The sequence below is a fragment of the Suncus etruscus genome, chromosome 4 (assembly GCF_024139225.1).
Source record: "Suncus etruscus isolate mSunEtr1 chromosome 4, mSunEtr1.pri.cur, whole genome shotgun sequence".
In the NCBI taxonomy this organism is placed as follows: domain Eukaryota; kingdom Metazoa; phylum Chordata; class Mammalia; order Eulipotyphla; family Soricidae; genus Suncus; species Suncus etruscus.
Window position 1 is genome coordinate 14,380,371 of NC_064851.1, and position 20,783 is coordinate 14,401,153.

The 20,783-nt window shown below is 54.1% G+C and overlaps 2 protein-coding genes across 2 annotated transcripts in view; both read left to right on the forward strand.

The window, feature by feature from the left end:
• Positions 1-13,632, forward strand: part of NCAPD2 (non-SMC condensin I complex subunit D2) — a 39,752-nt gene extending 26,120 nt beyond the window's left edge. The window contains exons 15-32 of the mRNA XM_049771956.1: positions 638-874; positions 2,058-2,232; positions 2,458-2,542; positions 6,296-6,429; positions 6,675-6,804; positions 6,911-6,995; positions 7,071-7,238; positions 7,692-7,873; positions 8,519-8,630; positions 8,819-8,942; positions 9,030-9,185; positions 9,650-9,827; positions 9,917-10,011; positions 10,494-10,574; positions 10,694-10,877; positions 11,522-11,648; positions 13,111-13,254; positions 13,407-13,632. Coding sequence (XP_049627913.1) covers positions 638-874; positions 2,058-2,232; positions 2,458-2,542; positions 6,296-6,429; positions 6,675-6,804; positions 6,911-6,995; positions 7,071-7,238; positions 7,692-7,873; positions 8,519-8,630; positions 8,819-8,942; positions 9,030-9,185; positions 9,650-9,827; positions 9,917-10,011; positions 10,494-10,574; positions 10,694-10,877; positions 11,522-11,648; positions 13,111-13,254; positions 13,407-13,492 — 2,483 coding nt within the window. The 3' untranslated portion in view covers positions 13,493-13,632. The remainder of the gene's footprint in view (positions 1-637; positions 875-2,057; positions 2,233-2,457; positions 2,543-6,295; positions 6,430-6,674; positions 6,805-6,910; positions 6,996-7,070; positions 7,239-7,691; positions 7,874-8,518; positions 8,631-8,818; positions 8,943-9,029; positions 9,186-9,649; positions 9,828-9,916; positions 10,012-10,493; positions 10,575-10,693; positions 10,878-11,521; positions 11,649-13,110; positions 13,255-13,406) is intronic.
• Positions 13,633-16,719: 3,087 nt separating this feature from the next.
• GAPDH (glyceraldehyde-3-phosphate dehydrogenase) lies at positions 16,720-20,538 on the forward strand. The gene is made up of 9 exons (XM_049772075.1): positions 16,720-16,760; positions 18,371-18,470; positions 18,563-18,669; positions 18,789-18,879; positions 19,031-19,228; positions 19,589-19,740; positions 19,834-19,912; positions 20,004-20,185; positions 20,260-20,538. Exons 1-9 carry the CDS (start codon positions 16,738-16,740, stop codon positions 20,327-20,329), a joined length of 1,002 nt encoding a protein of 333 aa, XP_049628032.1. The 5' UTR covers positions 16,720-16,737; the 3' UTR covers positions 20,330-20,538.
• The last annotated feature ends 245 nt before the right edge of the window (positions 20,539-20,783 follow it).

The following is a 20,783-nucleotide window of genomic DNA, read 5'->3' on the forward strand; positions in this document are numbered from 1 at the left end:
AAAATATTTTCACCCTTCCCTTAGAGCAGGGGTCCTCAAACTTTTTAAACAGGGGGCCAGTTCACTGTCCCTCAGACCATTGGAGGGTCTGATATAGTAAAAACAAAACTTATGAACGAATTTTTTTTTTTTTTTTTTGGTTTTTGGGCCACACCCGGTGATGCTCAGGGGTGACTCCTGGCTATGCACTCAGAAGTCACTCCTGGCTTGGGGGACCATATGGGACACCGGGGGATCGAACCGTGGTCCATCCAAGGCTAGTGCAGGCAAGGCAGGCACCTTACCTCTAGCGCCACCGCCCGGCCTCATGAATGAATTCTTATGCACACTGCATATATCTTATTTTGCAATGAAGAAACAAAACAGATACAAATACAATATGTGGCCCGCGGGCCATAGTTTGAGGACCACTGCTAGGAAAGAAATCTCTGGGAGAAAAGGCTGGAGTGGTCCCCTGAGTCTGCTAGGAGTGATTTGTAACCCGAACTCAGCATGTACACACACACACACACACACACACACACACACACACGCGCGCGCGCGCGCGCGCGCGCGCGAAAGAAACCTTCACGGGTAGCCACTGGCTTTCTCCAGGCACCTTTCAATACGAACATCCTGTGATTCTCTCACCCATTAGGCCCGGCAACACCCTCACCAAAGAAGAATCCCCAGGAGTCTGCTGGGAGCAGGAGCCCAGGACAGAGAGACCGTGAAAAGGCCCCTGTGTCAGAACCTGAGAAACCTGTGGATGACAATGAACTGGTGAAGCAGGAGATGCTGGTGCAGTATCTACAGGACGCCTACAACTTCTCCCTGAAGATCACACAGGCCATGGGCATCATCAGTAAGATGATGTATGAGAACACGACCACAGGTGGGTGCCTTTCTCCATGCACCAGGCCTGGGGTCAGCAAAATTGGCTTTCAGCCCAAGCCATAGTACAGCAGGGAAGGATCTTGCCTAGCATGCAGCCAACCTGGGTCAATCCTGGCATTTCATATGGTCCCCTGAACCTGCCAGGAATGATCCCTGAGTCCAGAGCCAGGATTAACCTCCCTGGGCACTGCTGGGTGTGGCCCCAAACCCCCAAAAATAAGATAAATAAAAATAAAAGGCAGGAGGTCTTAGTGTTTGTTCTGCTTGTATCCTTCATGCATAAGCTCTTGAAGGAGTCAGACTGTAGGTGGGGACCAGAAAGCCCGCACATGCATGCTGTGTCTATAAGGAAAGGTGTAAGGAACCCCTCCCCAATACCCTATGTTAATATCACCTGGATGGTCAGACCTACCCACACCTGGAAAGGATCTTCGGTTTGGAATAAAGCATATAAGGTGTTGCCTGGCCGGCAGGGGGAGAGAAAAGCTGCAAGGAAACATGGGGAGCTGGAGAAAGGGAGATAGGCAGAGAGCCAGAGGAGGAGCAGACATGAAGCTGCTTGGAAAAGGCTTAGCATAGAAGCCATGTGAGGAAATGCACAGGGTAGTTAGGGCCATAAAATAAACCGTGCTATCTCCAATGACATTTTAACTGACTGCCTGTGAAATTATTTTGTGGCTACTGCCCTCCAGACCCTCTTGGTGGAAGGGGTAAATGTACTGTGCTGAAAAAGGTCTCACCCCAACACCAGGACATTAGACATTTTTTAATTTAAAACAACAGAAGATAGGGCCAGAGAGATAGCACAGCAGTAGGGTGTTTGCCTTGCATGGTCTCCAGCCTGCCAGGGGCAATTTGAGTGCAGAGCCAGGAGTAATCCCTGAGCACTGCTGGGTGTGGCCCAGAAACCAGTCAATCAAACACAGGGTCGGAGCAGTAGCACAGCAGTAAGGTGTTTGCCTTGCACTGGACCAATACAGGACAAACAGTGGTTCGAATCCCGGCATCCCTTATGGTCTGCTGTGCCTGCCAGGGGCAATTTCTGAGCACAGAGCCAGGAGTAATCCCTGAGCACCACCGGCTATGACCCAAAAAAAAAAGAAAAAAAATTAAAACACAGAAAGGGTCACTCTTGCAGTGAGCATGGGCCAGATACCTGATATTTGTGTCTGTCCGTACAGTGGTCCAGGAGGTGATTGAATTCTTCGTGACAGTGTCCCAGTTTGGGCTCCCCCAGGCCCTGGTTGGGGTCCGTCGTATGTTGCCCCTCATCTGGTCTAAGGAGCCCGGAGTCCGGGAAGCAGTGCTCAACGCTTACCGCCAACTTTACCTCAATCCCAAAGGGGATTCCGCCAGGTAATGGAGCATTTGGCCTGCTGACTTTTTGGGGGTCAGGATGTTTCTGGTCTCTTGAAGGAATCAGATGGGAGAAAAGGGATTCCTCTAGAAGAGTTTTGAATCCACAAGCAGTAGGGGCTGAGTTGGCCGTGGCGTCCTTCTATGCGGTTGGCCCTCAGCCTATTTGCCAGCTTCACTCACTCAGCAGCCCTTAATGACCCCTGACCTCTGCTATCCTCACAGAGCCAAGGCCCAGACTTTGATTCAGAATCTCTCACTGCTGCTAGTGAACGCCTCCGTTGGGACCTTTCAGTGTCTTGAGGAAATTGTAAGCCTCCTTCCTTTCCCCTTACTCCCTCGGCAAATATTAGTGAGTGGCCTGTGTGTCCCACAAGGCCTAGATCATTTGCTTTTCAGGCCAGAGAGAGTAGGGCACTTGCCTTGCATGGCAGCTGACCCAGGTTTATGAGGATTATGGTAATAATCCATATCACGCCCCCCCCTTAGCACCACCAGGAGAGAACCTTAAGAACAGAGCCAGTAGTTACCTGTGAGCATTGCAGGGTGTGGTTCCCCCACAAAAAGTAGGGAGATTACTTACTTTTACATTCCTAAGTTTAAAGGAACAGTTTGTAGTTTGTAGTCCAGTTTGTAGTCAAGAACATAACCAGGGATGGAGTAATAGTACAGTGTGGGGGTGGTGTTTGCCTTCCACTGGGGCAACCGGGCTCCATTGCGGCATCCCATATGGTCCCCTGAGCCTGCCAGAAGTGATTGCTGAGCGAAGAGCCAGGAGTACCCTTGCGCACAGCAGGGTGTGGCTCAAAAACCAAAAAAGGGGGAAAGAAAAAAAAGACCAAAAATCATTTATCTTCTTTTTTTTTGGTGGGGGGAGGCAGTTTGGGTCATACACAGTGGCGCTCAGGGGTTACTCCTGGCTCTATGCTCAGAAGTTGCTCCTGGCAGGATCAGGGGACCATATGGGATGCTGGGAATCTTGGGTTCATCCTGTGTTGGCCACATGCAAGGCAAATGCTTTACTGCTGTGCTATCACTCCAGCCCCCCCCCCCCCAAAAAATCATTTCTAAGACAGTACAGCTGCACTGGAGAGCCTGAAGGGTATGTGGTTGATGGCAAACACTGGCCACATGCTCTTCTGGATCCCTACATCCTGCCACAACAAAAGTATACTGTCAGGCCCGGAGAGATAGCACAGCGGCATTTGCCTTGCAAGCAGCCGATCCAGGACCAAAGGTGGTTGGTTTGAATCCCGGTGTCCCATATGGTCCCCCGTGCCTGCCAGGAGCTATTTCTGAGCAGACAGCCAGGAGTAACCCCTGAGCACCGCCAGGTGTGGCCCAAAAACCAAAAAAAAAAAAAAAAGTATACTGTCCCTTACAAGTCACGTGTGTGTGTGTGTGTGTGTGTGTGTGCGCGCGCGCGCGCGCGCGCGCGCGCATGAGTAGTGCCACAGTGGTGTGTGGCACAGCCCCCATAAAGCACCTGACAAACTTGTGTCGAGCACCGAGCACCACATCCAGGTGCTTCACTGTAGCAGCAATACAGCAGATAGAGACTGTGGAGTTCCGAGTACATGGGTGGCACAGGGAATGGCTGTGGCATGGGCAATAATGGAATACTTTCTGTTGTTTTACCAGGCGCTGTCCTCAGTGCTTCTATTTCCATAATCCTCTTAAAAATCTAGTGAGATGGCTGGTCCGAGTGCAGTGGTGTTTACAATTAATTGATCACAGCCAGTTACACATTTCTTTGTTCTTTCTCCACTCCCACTGCTTCACTTGACTAGACTAAAAAAAAAAATCTGGGGCCGGGCGGTGGCGCTAAAGGTAAGGTGCCTGCCTTGCCTGTGCTAGCCTTCGATCCCCCGGTGTCCCATATGGTCCCCCAAGCCAGGAGCAACTTCTGAGCACATGTCCAGGAGTAACCCCTGAGCGTTACCGGGTGTGGCCCAAAAAAAAAAAAAATCTGGGCCCGGAGAGATAGCACAGCGGCATTTGCCTTGCAAGCAGCCAATCCAGGACCAAAGGTGGTTGGTTCGAATCCCGGTGTCCCATATGGTCCCCCGTGCCTGCCAGGAGCTATTTCTGAGCAGACAGCCAGGAGTAACCCCTGAGCACCGCCGGGTGTGGCCCAAAAACCAAAAAAAAAATCTAGTGAGATTCCATTACCTGAGAAATCAGATACCCAGAGATAGTAAGGACCTAGGCTAGTGACAGCTAGTCCCGACCACAGCCCAAACTAGGAGCTCCCAAAACCCAGCTCTGAACTTGGCTGTTATCCTGATGAGCACAGAGTGGGAAAAGCATTGTTAGTCCACACTAACCTTCCGGAGGGTCCGTCTGTCTTCTAGCCAGACCAACAGCTCTCAGGCCTATGCAAGTAGATGAGAGTCTCAGCCAGAGCCAGAACCAGACTTCAAAGAGCTGGGGAAAACAAGCTATACAGCTTATGAATATAGGATTCCACATGGGCCCTATATTTAAGCACCTTAAAAGAGCCCAGTCCCAATGTTCCTGAATCTAGTTGGCCTCTTCTCCTTTTCGGTAAAAATAGTGCTTTCCCCTTGGAAATTATACTTTTTTGTTTTGAGGCCACACTGGTAGTGCTCAGGACTTACTCCTGATTCTGTGCTCAGGAATCATTCCTGGTGGGGCCCAAGGGATATGGTACCAGGAATTGAACTTTGATCAGCTTCATGTACTATTGGCTATGGTTCTGGAAGACAAGTTTTAAAGGAAAAAAATAGGACTATGACTGAGCCATAAAATAGGACTGGGGAGTTTTTAGTCCTATGATTTAAAGGAGTGTTGTGGTTGAGAGCAAAATGAACACAGAGGGCTTCCATTTAAGACAAGCCGAGATCAGAAACCAGTAAGAAAACCTACTCAGGGGCCCGGAGAGATAGCACAGGAGTTTGCCTTGCAAGCAGCCGATCCAGGACCAAAGGTGGTTGGTTCGAATCCCGGTGTCCCATATGGTCCCCCGTGCCTGCCAGGAGCTATTTCTGAGCAAACAGCCAGGAGTAACCCCTGAGCACTGCCGGGTGTGACCCAAAAAGCAAAAAAAAAAAAAAAAAAGAAAACCTACTCAGGGCAGTTTCCACAGGGACCAGAGAGATAGTACAGTGAGCAGGGCAGAGCACTTTCCTTGCATGCTGCTGACCCAGGTTAAATGCCAGGCGCCATATGTAAGTCCCTGAGCCTTACGAAGTAAAAAATATTTTAATTAAAAAAAAAAAACCTCCAGGGCCAGCAAGGTGGCGCTAGAGGTAAGGTGTCTGCTTTGCAAGTGCTAGCCAAGGAAGGACCACGGTCCCCCCCAAGCCAGGGGCAATTTCTGAGCTTAGCCTCAAACAGGTGTGGCCCAGGAAGAAAAAAAAAAAACCCTCCAGTGCTGGAATGGTAGCACTGTGTTAGGGCGTTTCCATTGCATGTGACTGACCCAAGACAGAAGCATGTTTGATCCCTGACATTCCATATAGTCCCCTGAGCCAGGAGCGATTTCTGAGCACAGCCAGGTGTGACCCCTGACACTGCCGGATGTGGCCCAAAAATAACAACAATAACAACAAAAACCAGAAAAGTCAAGGCTTTTTTTTTTTTTTTTTTTTTGGTTTTTGGTTTTTGGGCCACACCCGTTGCTCAGGGGTTACTCCTGGCTGTCTGCTCAGAAATAGCTCCTGGCAGGAATGGGACATCAGGATTCGAACCAACCACCTTAGGTTTCAAGGCAAACACCACTGTGCTATCTCTCCGGGCCCAAAAGTCAAGGCTTTTTATAGGCCCTAATGGAAGTCAACTAGGTCAATTTTAATGTACTTCTTAATCAGGATCATCCTGAAGGCAGGAGAGGTGGGAAGTTGCTGTGATGGCGGAGGTAGAAATAAACGTTTATGCCCCCCCCCCATCCTATACTCTACCCCTCATCCATGCTTTTCTTCCCAAGAGTTGCTTTGACCCTGGGCCAGTTACAACTCTGAGACGTTGCCAAGGCTCATGGGGAGCTGCCATTGTCCAAAGCCATTTCCCACCAAGCCCTTGGCCTGTCTTTTCTCTGCAGCTCTGTGAGTTCATGCAGAAGGACGAGTTAAAGCCTGCCGTGATCCACCAACTATGGGAGCGGGCCACAGAGAAGGTCCCCTGCTCTGCCCTAGAGCGCTGCTGCTCTGTCACGCTCCTCGGGATGTTGGCACGGTGAGGTGCCCTGTCTTGGGGAGCAGGGTGGGAGGGTAAGGAGGACCCCCTTCTCTTGGTGCTGGAGGTTGGACCCTGTGGGCTTCAGTAGAACCAAGATTCCAAGGAACTTGCCTCCTGTCCTGGGTGCTGGTGCCTCCTCCCCTGCACCTTCTGTCTATCCCAACATCTTCCTCACCATCACCACCACAACCCCCAGAGCTCTATCTGGGCTACTCTCAAACCCTATGGCTTCCTTTCCCCAGAGGAAAACCAGAAATTGTGGGAAGCAACTTAGACACGCTGGTGAACATCGGGCTGGAGAAGTTCCCGCCTGACTACAGACTGGCACAGCAGGTGTGCCAAGCCATCACCAGCATCTCAGACAGGAGAAAGGTCAGTGGCCTGGTTCCACTCCAGCTAAGGAGAATAGGGGAGAGCCCCCCTTTTCCCGTATCACATGTCCTCATTTTGTTTTTCTGCCCTCGCCGCCCCCTTCTAGCCTTCTCTGGGCAAGCGCCAACCGCCCTTCCGGCTGCCTCAGGAGCACAGATTATTCAAGCAGCTGCAGGAGATGGTCGTCAAAGGTGAGTACTCGCCAGGCCCCGAGCAGTCCTGGGCATGTAGACGGCCTCAAACAACCTTTCCTTCCTCCTGGCCAGGCTTCGTCCTCCCAGACCCTTTCTGGATCCCGTTCAAAGAGGTGGCAGTGAGCCTCGTGTACCAGCTGGCAGAGGGGCCTGAGGTAATCTGTGCCCAGATGCTTCGGGACTGTGCAAAACAGGCGCTGGAGAAGCTGGAGGAGAGGACCCCAGCCCAGGAGGACCCCAGTAAGTGTCCAGAGGGAAGAGGGTGGAGAGGTCCATTAGCAGCAGCCACCTTTCTGCTCCCCCTGCCAGGACAGAAGCCACTGCCACCACTCCTTCCTTCCTATGGTAGTCTTTTTTCCTTTATTTTTGTGCCATGCCTGGCAGTGCTCAGAGTTTACTCCTGGCTCTATGCTCAGGGATCACTTCTCGTGGGGCTCTGGGGACTACATGGAGTGCCAGGGACTGACCCGGGTCAGCCATATGCAGGGCAAGAGCCCTCCCCACTGTATGATCTCTCCAGCACCTCAATCTCATTTTGTCCCACAAGTGTGGTCATTCACTTTCCACAGTCCCCTTGCCCTGTTGCTGCTTCCTCTTGAGTCTTTGTGACAAGCCAGGGACCAAGGAACAGGACACTTACCAGGTGCAGAGGGACAGGGAGACATGCTTGTTTTCCTCCCGGCCTTCCCTCAGCCGCTCCTGCAGAGGGGACCCCAATGCTCCCTACATTCCTATTGATGAACCTGCTGTCCCTGGCCGGGGACGTGGCCCTGCAGCAGCTGGTGCATTTGGAACAAGCAGTGAGTGGCGAGCTCTGCCGGCGCCGAGTTCTTCAGGAAGAGCAGGAGAATAAGAGCAAGGAACCAAAGGGGAAGGTGAGCACACGGCCATCTTCCTGACAGCCCTCAGAACCTGAGACATCTCCCTTTCCTTCTGCGGGACCTGCTTTGCCATTGCTAGATGAAATTCCCAAAGCACCGCACTCTCCTCAAAGCCACTGCCCTGTAGCAAGAGCAAAGCTAGGCTTGTCTGTGAGCCCCCTGGGAAGCAGTTTAAGCACAGGGCACCCTGCCAGGCCATCCTCTTGGGCTGCAAACATATCCCCCACCCCCCTCTCCCTTCTTTTCCATCAGCCTCAGTTCCTGGGCCTAGCGCCTGAGCGGGGAACTGGCAGTGATATCTTGCAAACAAATAGTGCCCAGAGTCTTGCAGCTGCAGAGAAAAACCAACTGTCTGTGTGACCTTGAGCCATTTCTAGCACATTTGTCCTGTTTTCCTGTGCCTCAGAAGTGATCTGCTTCTCTGAGGGTCCCTTAGGAGACATGGAAGTATGTTTTGGCAGCCTAACAAATAGACCCGGTGTTGCTGTTTCATTCATGAGTCCTTTCTCTGCAGACCCATCAGCTAATTCTACGGATGTTTCTGCACTATCTCCTTTCCCAGATCCGTTTGTGCAAAATGTGGGGTCGGGGGGTGAAAGGAGGGTGGTTTTTGATAGCCCTGGTTCTTCTGGATACTAGAACACCAGTTCTGACACCATCCTGGAGGAGGAGATGGGGCTGGTAGGGGCCACTGCTGACGACACAGAGGCCGAGCTGGTCCGGAACATCTGCGAGATGGAGCTGTTAGACGGTAAGATTTGTGGAGGTCGAGTGTAGTAGCACAGCAGGGAGGACAGCTGCCTTGCCTGTGCTGGCCAGGGTTTGATCCCTGGCACCCCATATGGTCCCCCCGAGCATTGCCATAGTGAAGATTTGTGGAGTGACACCCCTCCCCTTCTGGATCTGACCTTTCCCAAACTAGTGTGCTTCTCCTACCAGGTAAGCAGCTCCTGGCCGCCTTCATTCCGCTCATGCTTAAAGTCTGCAACAACCCAGGCCTGTATAGCAACCCAGAGCTCTCTGCTGCCACGTCGCTTGCCCTGGGCAAGTTCTGCATGATCAGGTGGGCACCCGCGCTGGGGCTGATGTCTCCCCCCGGAGGACGGGCCTGATCCTGCAGCACCCTGATGAGTCTCTGTCTTGCCCCTAGTGCCACTTTCTGTGACTCCCAACTTCGCCTTCTGTTCACCATGCTGGAAAAGTCCTCCCTCCCCAGTGTCCGGTCCAACCTCATGATCGCTGTTGGGGATCTGGCCATTCGCTTCCCTAACCTGGTGGACCCCTGGACCCCTCATCTGTATGCTCGGTAAGAGGGTAGGCAGGATGAGAGCAGTCTCTTCCAGCTCTAGGCAGCTGGGTCAGGTCAGTACAAGAAGCTCTGGCATCTGTCTTTAGTGTAACCTGGAGTGATATTTGACCTGTCCACCCTGTGGCTAAGAAGGGATTGGCACTTCTGTGGCCTTGGCTACCAGCTTGGCCACTGCCATCCATTGCAGCTTGCCACTCTACAAAGCTTTCTTTGTTTCTGTTTGGAATTGTTTTGTTTTGGGGCCAGGACTTGGTTGGCATTTTGAGGGGTTGCTCCTGGTGGTGCAAAGGATCGAACTGGAGTTGGCCGCAGGCAAGGCAAAGCCCTCAAGCCTGGTACCTGGTGCTGGGCAGCTTTCTGGCTGTTTCTAGAATGCCATCTTACAGACCAAGTAGTCGGGTCCCTCTGGGATCCTTGCCTACCAGCATCTATGTGATGGTGACTTGGGGTGTTTTTTCCAGCCTTCGGGACCCAGCCCCGCAGGTGCGGAAGACGGCGGGGCTGGTGATGACCCACCTGATCCTGAAGGACATGGTGAAGGTCAAGGGGCAGGTGAGCGAGATGGCTGTGCTTCTTATCGACCCCGTGCCGCAGATTGCCGCCTTGGCCAAGAACTTCTTCAACGAGCTGTCGCACAAGGTGAGCACCACGGAGCAGTTGCAGGCTAGACTGAGGTCACCTGGGTCGTGCCTGGCTCCTGCTTATGCCTCTCTCTCTCTCTCTCTTAGGGCAATGCCATCTATAATCTGCTTCCAGACATCATCAGCCGCCTCTCAGACCCGGAGGGCGGTGTGGAGGAGGACCCTTTCCACACCATCATGAAGTACAGTGGCCCTGGGGCGTGGTGTTCACCAAACCTGTCTCTGCATTCTGGTTCTGTGGCTTTTTCCACAATGACTTTCCCTCTCCTGTTTATCTGGAGGGTGAGGGTGAGGGAAAAGGAAGTGGCTCATCTCCTGATGAGGCCTATGGCAGTCCCCACTGAGTTGTGGCCACTATAATAAAATCATTGGCCCTTGGGGCTGGAGCGCTAGGGCAGCAAATAAGGCAATTGCCTTGCACATGACCCACCAGAATGCAGAGCCAGGAGTAACCCCTAAGCATCACTGGGTATGGCCCCAAAACAGACAAAAAACATGTTTTTAGATAAAATAGCCACCCAGAGTGACTTCCTCATGGGGCTAGCACAGGACCTTATGAGGATAGGGGAACAGGAGGCGGGCATAGGCCCTGGCAGGAAATTCCAGGTAGCTCAAGGAATCTAGCCGCCTGTGTAGATGCTGCAGCCCCTGGTCCCTCCCACAGGCAGCTGCTCTCCTACATCACCAAGGACAAGCAGACTGAGAGCCTGGTGGAGAAACTGTGCCAGCGCTTCCGCACAGCCCGGTATGCAGCCTTTCCTGGGGGTGCTTGGCACCGAGAGGGGCCCGAGACCCCAACAGCCATCAGGACCCTTACTGAGATGGGCTGGGCTTTTTCATTTTTCCTGTGCGACATTTCCGCAGGACTGAGCGGCAGTACCGAGACCTGGCCTGCTGCGTGTCACAGCTTCCGATGACTGAGCGAGGCCTTCGCAAGATGCTGGACCACTTCGACTGCTTTGGCGATAAGCTGACAGACGAAATTATCTTCAATGCTTTCTCATCCATTGTGGGCAAGCTGCGGCGCAATGCCAAGGTCGAGGGCAAGGTGGGTGGCACCGGCACGGCCCTCTAGCTAGCACCAGCCAGCCCTGTGCCCAAGGAACCTGGCCTGGGCCCAACCTCTGTCTGATTCAGATTGATTTCTCTGTCTCTTTTTTTCTTTTCCTTTTTTTATGGAGAAAAGGAGGAAGTTGCACCTCCTTGCTCAGTCAAGCTGGAGCTTGGGGCCCTCTATAGTGCTGGAGACCCAAATTCAAATTAGGCCTATGCAGGGGAAGCACCTAATCCCAGTACTAGCTCTCTGGGTCCTTTTCGATTTGAGATTTGGTTTTATTGCTTAGAGCAAACTGAGTTGAAGGTTGAGTTCATCATATCCTCCCTTCCCCCTCCGTGCACATTGTTGCTCCCAGTGTCACCATCCCCTTCCAAAGACTGCAGTGGATGAACCTTCTCACCCACACTTGACTTTAGGGTTCACCCCTGGAGGTTTGGAGAAAGTCACGAGCACCATGTTCCCCACAACCACAACATTCAAGCCAGACAGGGCTCCATATCATATGGAATGCCAGGGATTGAACCCAGGTGTGGTTGTGTGCAAAGCATGTGCTATCTCTCTGGCCCTGCTCATTTCTGTTTCATGAGATAACAGGATTTATAGACCTGCTCGCAATCTTCCCACACCCCTTCCAGGCACTGATAGAGGAATTTGAACAGAAGCTTCACGCCTGCCACACCAGAGGGCTGGAGGGAATGGAAGAACTCAATATTGGCCAAGGGGACAGCCAGAAGACACCAGCAGTCAAGAAACAACCAGTTGGTAGGTGGCAGCAGCCTGGGGGAATAAGGGTGGCCCATTGGGGTGGGTGTCTGTATTTTTTTTTCCCTGTGGTTTGTAGTACTGTTAATAATGGCTTCTCATGTACATAATTCTAGCACCATACCATAACTAATGTACCACCTCTGTCCCCAAGAACCCAAATACCCCTTCCTTTCAAACACACACTCTCTTCCCAACTCAAACAGATGGATCAATTCTCCCAGAAATTTCCAAATTCTTTTTTTTTTTTTTTTTTTTTGGTTTTTGGGCCACACCCGGTAACGCTCAGGGGTTACTCCTGGCTGTCTGCTCAGAAATAGCTCCTGGCAGGCATGGGGGACCATATGGGACACCGGGGGATCGAACCGCGGTCTGTCCAAGGATAGCGCAGGCAAGGCAGGCACCTTACCTTTAGCGTCACCGCCCGGCCCCAAATTCTTTTTTTGGTTTTTTTTTTATGGGGGGGTCACACCCGGTGACACTCAAGGGTTATTCCTGGCAATGCATTCAAAAATCTCTCCTAGCTTGGGGGACCATGTGGGATGCCAGGGGATCAAATCGCGACCTGTCCTAGATCAGCCACTTGCAAGGCAAACGCCCTACCACTGCACCACTGCTCCGGCCCCCAAGAAATTTCGAAAATCTTTTTTTTTTTTTTTTTTTTTTTTGGTTTTGGAGCTATACCTGGCGGTGCTCATGGGTTACTCCTGGCTATCTGCTCAGAAATAGCCCCTGGCAGGCACAGGGGACCATATGGGACGCTGGGATTCGAACTAACCACCTTAGGTCCTGGGTCGGCTGCTTGCAAGGCAAACAACACTGTGCTATCTCTCTGGCCCCAGAAATTTCCAAAATCTTAAAAGCTATGGATCGGAGCAATAGCACAGCGGATAGGGCATTTGCCTTGCACATAGCTGACCCGGGTTCAATCTCCAACATCCCATATTCTTTTTTTTTTTGAGGGGGGGGGTGTTTGGGCCACACCCATCAGCACTAGGGTTACTCCTTGCTCTGTGCTCAGAAATCGCTCCTGGCAGGCTTGGGACCATATAGGATGCCAGGGATTGAACCCAGGTCCGTCCGGGTACAAGGCGAACGCCCTACCGCTGTGCTGTCACTCTGGTCCCTCCATACTCTATTTTTAACTGAGGTCATTTTCTCCTCCATAGAAATCAAAACTCTGTCCAATGAATGTATATCACTTAACATTACGAGTACCTCTTACCTTCCTATTCAGAATTTCTAATTGGTGAGGTGTTCTGTACATTTAAATTACTTTTGTTTTTTTGAGCCATTTTTCTGCGGAATTGTGTAAGGGATTTTTTCTGAATTGCAGTTGGACTTTATTTTAAAAATGAGAACTTTTCATGAAAATCTCTCTTTTTTACATCTTTGTGGGTTTTTTGTTTTGTTATTTTTGCATCTCCGCTGAACTCACGGTTCCCTTGTCTTTTCTTCCTAGCCTCCAGGCAGACACGTCAGGCCTTGGCAGCCATAGACAGCGACTTTGTCAGCCCTGAGCCTTGCCACACCACCCGGCAGCGAGTACCGAGGAAGAAGAAGAAACCCCAGATCGTCTTCTCGAGTGATGAGTCCAGTGAGGAAGGTAGGCTCGCTGCTGTTGGCTCATCCCCCGGCTGCCATCTGTCTCCGCCAGCCACTGGCAGATCTGTCCACAGGCCCACTTCTTCCCTAGGGTCGGATTTGTTATCATTTTTGTGACTCATTTTTTCTTTATTCCTTCAATTCTTGGACTAGAACTTTCAGCAGAGATGAAGGAGGATGAGACGCCCAAGAACACCACACCCATCCGCCGAACATCCAGCCGCAGGCTACAGTCCTAGAGCCCCACTCACCCCGTCCTGTCCCTGCTGCACAGTGTCCAAGGGGCAGCCTCAACGTGTCCCCCTTGTAAAATATTTGTTTGTCTGTCTTTGTTTTTTAAAACATAAACGATATCTGTAGGGCATTTATCTTAAACTAACCCTATTGGACTGAGTACACTGCTTCCACCGACGCCTCCCCCGTGCAGGAGGCCTGGCCGTACCAAGGGGGTGCACACCCTTCAGTGGCTACATTTACCCACAGTATGGCCAGAGAGCACTTCTGGTGCCAGGAATCAGTCTCCTACAATGGAGCCTCCAGGATCACACTCAGGGCCCCTGCTGGAAGTATCTCGGGCAGCAAATTGGCCTAGGGCTTGCAAGGCAGGAGTTGAACCACTAAACCAATCCGGCTCCAAGATGCCTGCCCCCAATGGTTGGAGGGATGGTACAGTGGGTGCGGGATTAGCCTTGTATGCAGCCAACCCATGTGGGTCAGCAAGCACTGAGGGATTGATTCCTCTGAGTGCAGAACCAGGAATAAATAACCCCTGAGCATCACCGGCTGTGTCCCAAAAACCAAACACTCCAGCTTTTTTTTTTTTTTTTTTTTTTTTTTTTTTTCATTTATTGAAGGAAATATCCTGTTGTGGTGCTGCTCAAGCCTGCAGCTCAGGGGATGTCTGGAATTACCTGCGTGCACCTGGAAGTGTGGGGAACCAGCTGGTGTGGTCTGGAGCATGCCAGGCCTACACCTTCACCCCTGGGCCTTCTGGGGTCCCTCCCCTTGATGTTTTTCTCTACTGGAAGGTGTTTTTCTGTAGTTTACTCCTTAGTCGTCTCCTGCACACTCACCAGAAATATGTGCCCAGAGACTTGAGGCCAGGCCACCACTTCCCTCTCCTCTAGGGAGAGGAGTAGTTTGGCCTTCCAGTAACATTTGGCAAGTCCTCTAGATTGTTGTCACAACCCTGAGGGAGTGCTCTGCCACCAGCATCTATCTGGGCAGAGATGTTGCAAAATCCCGACCGTGCTGGGAACAGTTCACTCAGCCTAGTGCAGCGGTTGAGAAACCTCAGGAGACCCAGGATTGAGCCCTCTGAGCCCTGTCCAGTCCCTCCTGGGCACCCTAATCCCGGCTTGAAGCCAAGTGACTGACCTGGCTGGGAGGAAGGAAGCAAGGTCACAAGGTCAGCCTTAGACTGGAGCTGCTGGGGGCTCCTGCACTGAAGCCCCACCAGAGCCAGCCTTGCCAGCACAGTCCGGCCTACCCCCTCCTGCTTCCCAAGTGTATCTGCTGAGTCACCTGAGCAAGAGGCAGGAGCTGCTGCCATGACTACACAGATTGCATCACGCATGCTCCCCCAGATTAGCAGAGAAGAGTCGAGAAGTGCTGTGCGGCACTTCACCCAGGGTCGGGGGTCTCAGGGAGCAAGAAGTCTGGAGGAAGGAAAGGACTAAACGTCTTGGAGGATGCACTGCAGACCCTCCCACTTCCAGGAGGGTCATCCTGTGGGCTCTTCCCCTTGCCATGCTCCTGCTCCTGCCGGTTTTGAAGGCCTAGGCAACCCACACAGGAGCCTTGTTTCCTGGGCTGGAGTCAGGGCAGCTCCCGCGTGCTCCCAGCCTCTTAAGCAAAGGGTATAGCTGCCGGCTGCTAAACTTAGCCACAGGCTCAGGGGCTGGAAAAGAGGGCTGGTGTCGGGTTACTGCTGGGCCAGCAGAGGCCCTAGGGTCGGTCCGGGGGGCCCTCTGCACCTGTTAATGGATAATGTCCAGTGCACCCCACGCTACCGCATTCTCCAGGGCTCAGAGCCCAGCCCTTACTCTGAGCTCACACACTCAGGAATCCATCTCCATCCACATCTTTCCGACGTGGTCTCCTGGGAACTCAGCACTGCCCACTTTGCTAAGACCCGCTGCCAGCTTGGCCCAGCATCGCCCCCATGCCCAGGCGCCTCGGGTTGGGAGTCCAGAAGGAGGAGGAGGGCCTTCCGCCTGCGCCCAGCTCTGTGAGGCCTTAGGCAGGAGGAGGTGAAAGGGGCATTGTTTGCAGCCCGGGCGCCAGGCCTCAGGTTTCCCAGGAGCCCTCTTCGGGGAGGCCCGGCAGCCTCTGGGGTCCCGGTCCCCAAGGAGGGATCCTTGTCTGCCCCTGGGGTGCCCAGCCCTGCTGGTTTGGGGGGGAACAGCTGCTGTGTCCAGGGCTGGCTCCTCTGCCCCAGTTATCTCTCTCAGGCGCTGCAGGACACAATGACCTTCAGCACGGAAACCTCCCCGTCCGGTTTCCTTCCCTTCCCTTCCCTTCCAGGCCCACAAAGAACGGGAGGCCTGGGGATGGATGGATGGGGAGGATGGCGGCTCCTGCACCCTCTTGGGCTTCTTTTATTGTTTTTAACTCTGGGTCCCCAAGTCCTTACCAAGGAGCCTGGAGATGTTTCTCAGCTTTCCCGCCTCTCCATCCTTTTGAGAAAAGAAAATAAAAAAGTGGAGGATGGGGAGTGGGCCAGGGTGGCCACGTGCAGGGTGGGACCCCAGCGCCAAGACACCCCCAATCCAACAGGCTCCTACACACCCATCCTGGGCAACCCCTTTCCCTTTGGAACTCCAAGGCTGTGCTCGGGTCTGAGCCGGATCTCCAGCCTCCAGCCCCTAAATCTTACCCCTGGGGGGGTTCCTCTCAGCCCCCTCTCACCTCTCCCTCCCGGCCCATACTCTGGGGGCGTGCGATCCCTAAAACTGGGAGGAGGAGGAGGAGGGAAAAAAGTGAGTGCGGCGCTCCTCGCGTCTTTACGGCCGCACGTAGCTCAGGCCTCCCCGGGCGCCCTTGGCCGGGGCCTGGGCGGGGGATCGAACCCGCGTCATCCCGCCCCGCCCCGCCGCGCCCCGCGTCTATAAATCGGGGCTGCAGCCTCCGCCGGCGCTTTCTGCTCCTCCCCGCTCGACAGAAGCCGCCTCCTCGATTGCAGCGCCAGGTAAAAAGGAAAGAAAAAAAGAAAATGCAACAGGCCCTTCTTGGCACAAAGGCCTCGGGTGCGAGCGATGGATTGCAAAAGCCCGGCCTAGATTGGGGAGGGGGGCTTCGGAGCGGGCGATCGCCGCATTGCGGGGTCCCCAGGCTGGCTTGGACGTGCAGGCCCGCTGGGTGGGAATGGAGGCCTGGCGATGGGGGGGGGGGAGAAAGGGAGGAGGGAATAAGGAGCACTGCACACCCCACATGCCTGATGTGATGTTTTCCCTCTTTGCAGCCGCACCCCGGAGACAACACGATGGTGAAGGTCGGAGTGAACGGGTGAGTCTTAGCAAGCCGGGGGTGACCCCCAACTCTTTTTTTGCTCCTGCAGGCCGGGCCCTACCTGTTGTGGCTCTTTGCAAAGGCTTGTTGGGGGGGATCTAGGAGAGATGGGGGGGAGGCCAGAGGGGTGGGTGTCCTTCTCCCCATCAAGGAGATCTCAAGGTCAGCAGCCCAAGGCCCTGCCTTGGTATTACCCCCCCCCATGACACCCCCAGTTTTTGGAGCTTCCTATAGCTCCACCCCCCGTGGGCACCGGTGGCCGAGAAGCTTCCATCGCACAGATGCAAGAAAGGAAAGACAGACCCCCCGCAGCTTGCTTTGGAGAGCCATCCCCGTCCTCCCCACCCCTCCTCCCTCTCCCTTCCCCCGTCCGATCGGGCCTGCTCCTGCTCTTCTTTCGCGCCCTGCCGGGGTCACGTGTCGGGGAGGCGCCCCACACACCCCCGCCGGCTCCTTTCTCCGCCCCAGCAACAACCTCGGGGTGCGCGATTCCCAGGGCAAGGGCAGGCAGGGGCAGGGGCAGGGGGCCTGGCCTGGGCAGGCGGGTGGTGTTCGCTTTGCGGCCTACCTACCCTGTCGCAAGCGGGCAGGAAATGAATGAAGCTCCGTTAGGAAACCTCCCTAGCGCCTCATCTTCCTCCTGCTTGTGCCGGTGACTCACCACCGGCTTCCGCCTAGGGCCTGGGGTGCGGCCCCTGGGCGGTCTTGGCCTGACAACCAGGTGAAATCTGGATTTCTCCCCCGCTGGGAGCGTTCTGCCCACGCCCTTACCCCCCAAATTCGACCCCCGGGTCCATCCCATCCCGCCATCTGCACCCACATATCCTTTGTAGATAAGAAGAATTAGAAACTGGCCTACTGGGGGTTATAGAGGCCCACTTTCTCCTCGTGGATATTTCCAGAACCCATCTGCACCCCCAAAAATGGCTCTTAGGGCAGCACCCCTTTACCTAAGTGGGTTCCCCCCAGCTCTAAAGGTCACTGGCCAGATTGGGTGACTGGAAGCTGGGAATCCTGCCCTTCTGGCCACTAGGTTTCCCAGAAACCAGATCCCCCTCTTACTAGTCTGGGGTTAAATATAGCACCTGACCTTTCTATACGGGGTGGCCTGGCTGCGCGCCCCTTACCTCCCTAACACACCTGTAGCCCCTGATTTTGGGAAGAAGCACTGGAAAGGCCCTGGGGGGTTGGGGAGCCAGTTCCCGCCTCCCTCCTGGCAGGGGGCTGCCCTTGCTCAGCTGCCCAATTCCCGACCTTTACTCTCGCCCTTTGAGCCTGGTGATGCTGAGTGTACAAGACTCTGCTCCCAGAGGGTGTGGTCTGAAGCGGGGCCAGACAGGAGCCAGCATGCTTGCTGGGCACAGCTGCCGGGGCTCAAGAATGCTGAGTGCCAGGAAGGTGCCCCGTGCCCACGCTGCCATTTATCTTGGAGAAATGGCATTTCTCGTGGGCCATGCTTAGGGTGCAGTCACCTCCCAAGCAATTCGGGGTTCTCTTGCTGCAGCCAGGAGATAGAAATCAGCTTTGCTTTACAATGGTGGAGTAGGGGCACAGGTTGTTGAGAGGCCATGAAGAATAGCTCAACTCCTTTCACCTGTTCCCTGCAGATTTGGCCGTATTGGCCGCCTGGTTACCAGGGCTGCTATTAGCTCAGGCAAGGTGGAGGTTGTGGCCATCAATGACCCCTTCATTAACCTCGAATACATGGTGAGTGGGTGCCCTTACTTCTCCAAATTTGCAAGAGGCGGGGAACGGGCCGGATGGGGGAGCAACCCATGACCTCTCACTTGCCCTTCCAGGTCTACATGTTCCAGTATGATTCCACCCATGGCAAGTTCAAAGGCACCGTCAAGGCCGAGAACGGGAAGCTGATCGTCAACGGGAAGCCCATCACTGTCTTCCAGGAGTGAGTAGGGAGGATGTGGCAGGAAGGAAGGAAGGGGCATTGGAGAAAGTTCTAGAAGGTGGCTTGTGATCACCTCCCCTCCAGTACACTCCCACTAAGCTTGGACCCGTCTCTTGTAGGCGAGACCCTGCCAACATCAAGTGGGGTGATGCTGGTGCCGAGTATGTCGTGGAGTCCACTGGGGTCTTCACCACCATGGAGAAGGCTGGGGTGAGTTGGGCGGTCATCTAGAAGGGCAGCTGGCAAAACCTGGGGGTTTGGTGCAGCTGGAAGGTTGGGGGAGGTCACAGTGGTTTGGGGTGAGGGAAAGTAGAGTCTGTGTAGAGGGACACTCCTGGACCTATTTGTTCCTCCCCTGCAGGCTCACCTGAAAGGGGGTGCCAAGAGGGTCATCATCTCTGCCCCTTCTGCGGACGCACCCATGTTTGTGATGGGCGTGAACCACGATAAATACGACAACTCCCTCAAGATCGTCAGCAATGCCTCCTGCACCACCAACTGCTTGGCGCCCCTGGCCAAGGTCATCAATGACAACTTTGGCATCGTGGAGGGTCTCATGGTAAGAGATGAAGGGAGAGGGGCCAGAGAGATAGCATGGAGGTGTAAGGCGTTTGCCTTTCACGCAGGAGGTCATCGGTTTGAATCCCGGTGTCCCCTATGGTCCCCCATGGCTGCCAGGAGCAATTTCTGAGCCTGGAGCCAGGAATAACCCCTGAGCAGTGCCGGGTGTGACAAAAAAAAAAGATGAAGGGAGAGGATTGCATTCTCTCTTCATCCCTGAGCTGTGGCCAGGATTTTTTTGTGGGGGGCTGGGGTAAATTGGCATGCTTAGTCATTGTCCTAGATGGAAGGTGGCAGCAATAGCGATGCTCACCAAGGAACGACCTTCCTTCATTCACTCCTTCTTCCCTGTCTCCAGACCACCGTCCACGCCATCACTGCCACCCAGAAGACAGTGGATGGCCCATCAGGGAAGCTGTGGCGTGATGGCCGAGGGGCAGCCCAGAACATCATCCCTGCCGCCACCGGCGCTGCCAAAGCTGTGGGCAAGGTCATCCCAGAGCTGAATGGGTGAGAGGCTTTTTTGGTTCATTTTGGCTTTTTCTGCTTTGGGAAGCCGGGGAGCCACGGAGCCATGTACTGACCCTGCCCTTGTGTCCCCAGGAAACTGACCGGCATGGCCTTCCGCGTCCCCACACCCAACGTGTCTGTCGTGGACCTGACCTGCCGCCTGGAGAAGCCTGTACGTGACTTGGATGGGTCCTAGAAAGGTCTGGGAGTGGGGAAGATGGTGGCTGTCTGGGGCGGGAGTGACGTGTTGTCTGCTTTGCCAGGCCAAATACGACGACATTAAGAAAGTGGTGAAACAGGCCTCAGAGGGCCCCCTCAAGGGCATCCTGGGCTACACTGAGGACCAGGTCGTCTCCTGCGACTTCAACAGCGACACCCACTCCTCCACCTTCGACGCTGGGGCGGGCATTGCCCTCAATGACCACTTTGTCAAGCTGGTCTCCTGGTATGCAGGGGAAGGAGGCGGGGAGGGTGGGGCCCTCTGGTGGTGGCGCCCTCTAACTGTTGCTCCCCTCCTAGGTACGACAACGAGTTTGGCTACAGCAACAGGGTGGTGGACCTAATGGTCCACATGGCCTCCAAGGAGTAAGCACCCCCCCCCCCGAAGACCACCACCCCCAGTGAGCACACTAAGAGGAAGAGAGAGGCCTCAGCTGCTGGGGAATCCTTCCCCCCTACTCATCCAACACACTGAGAATCTCCTGACCTCCGGTTTCCATCCCAGATCCCCTGGAAAAGGGGGAGGGGCCGAGGGAGCCCCACTTTGTCCTGCACCATCAATAAAGTTCACTGAACCCCGCCAGATTTTGAGCTTTCTGTGGGGGGAGGAGTCCTGCTCATGCAGAAAGGCCTGGGCTGCCCTCTGCAGGATTGAGCCATCCCGAGTTTGATTGCATCAAAGAATGTTGTATGCTTGGCCACCCCCTACCTCTCCCTCCCACTAAGGAATGGGCCCCAGGGTGCTTGGCTGGGCCTTGAGCATGCCTGCCCCTATGTGGCCTGGAGCCTTTTACATTTTCCTTCTGGCCCTGCTTGGCTCTTGA

Excerpts from the sequence above, each read along its gene's own strand:
- GAPDH (XM_049772075.1), top strand. The coding sequence starts at position 16,738 with ATGGTGAAGGTCGGAGTGAACGG. Across the intron at positions 19,229-19,588 it reads GCATCGTGGAGGGTCTCATG|ACCACCGTCCACGCCATCAC; the intron begins GTAAGAGATGAA and ends CCCTGTCTCCAG. Across the intron at positions 19,913-20,003 it reads CCTGCCGCCTGGAGAAGCCT|GCCAAATACGACGACATTAA; the intron begins GTACGTGACTTG and ends CTGCTTTGCCAG.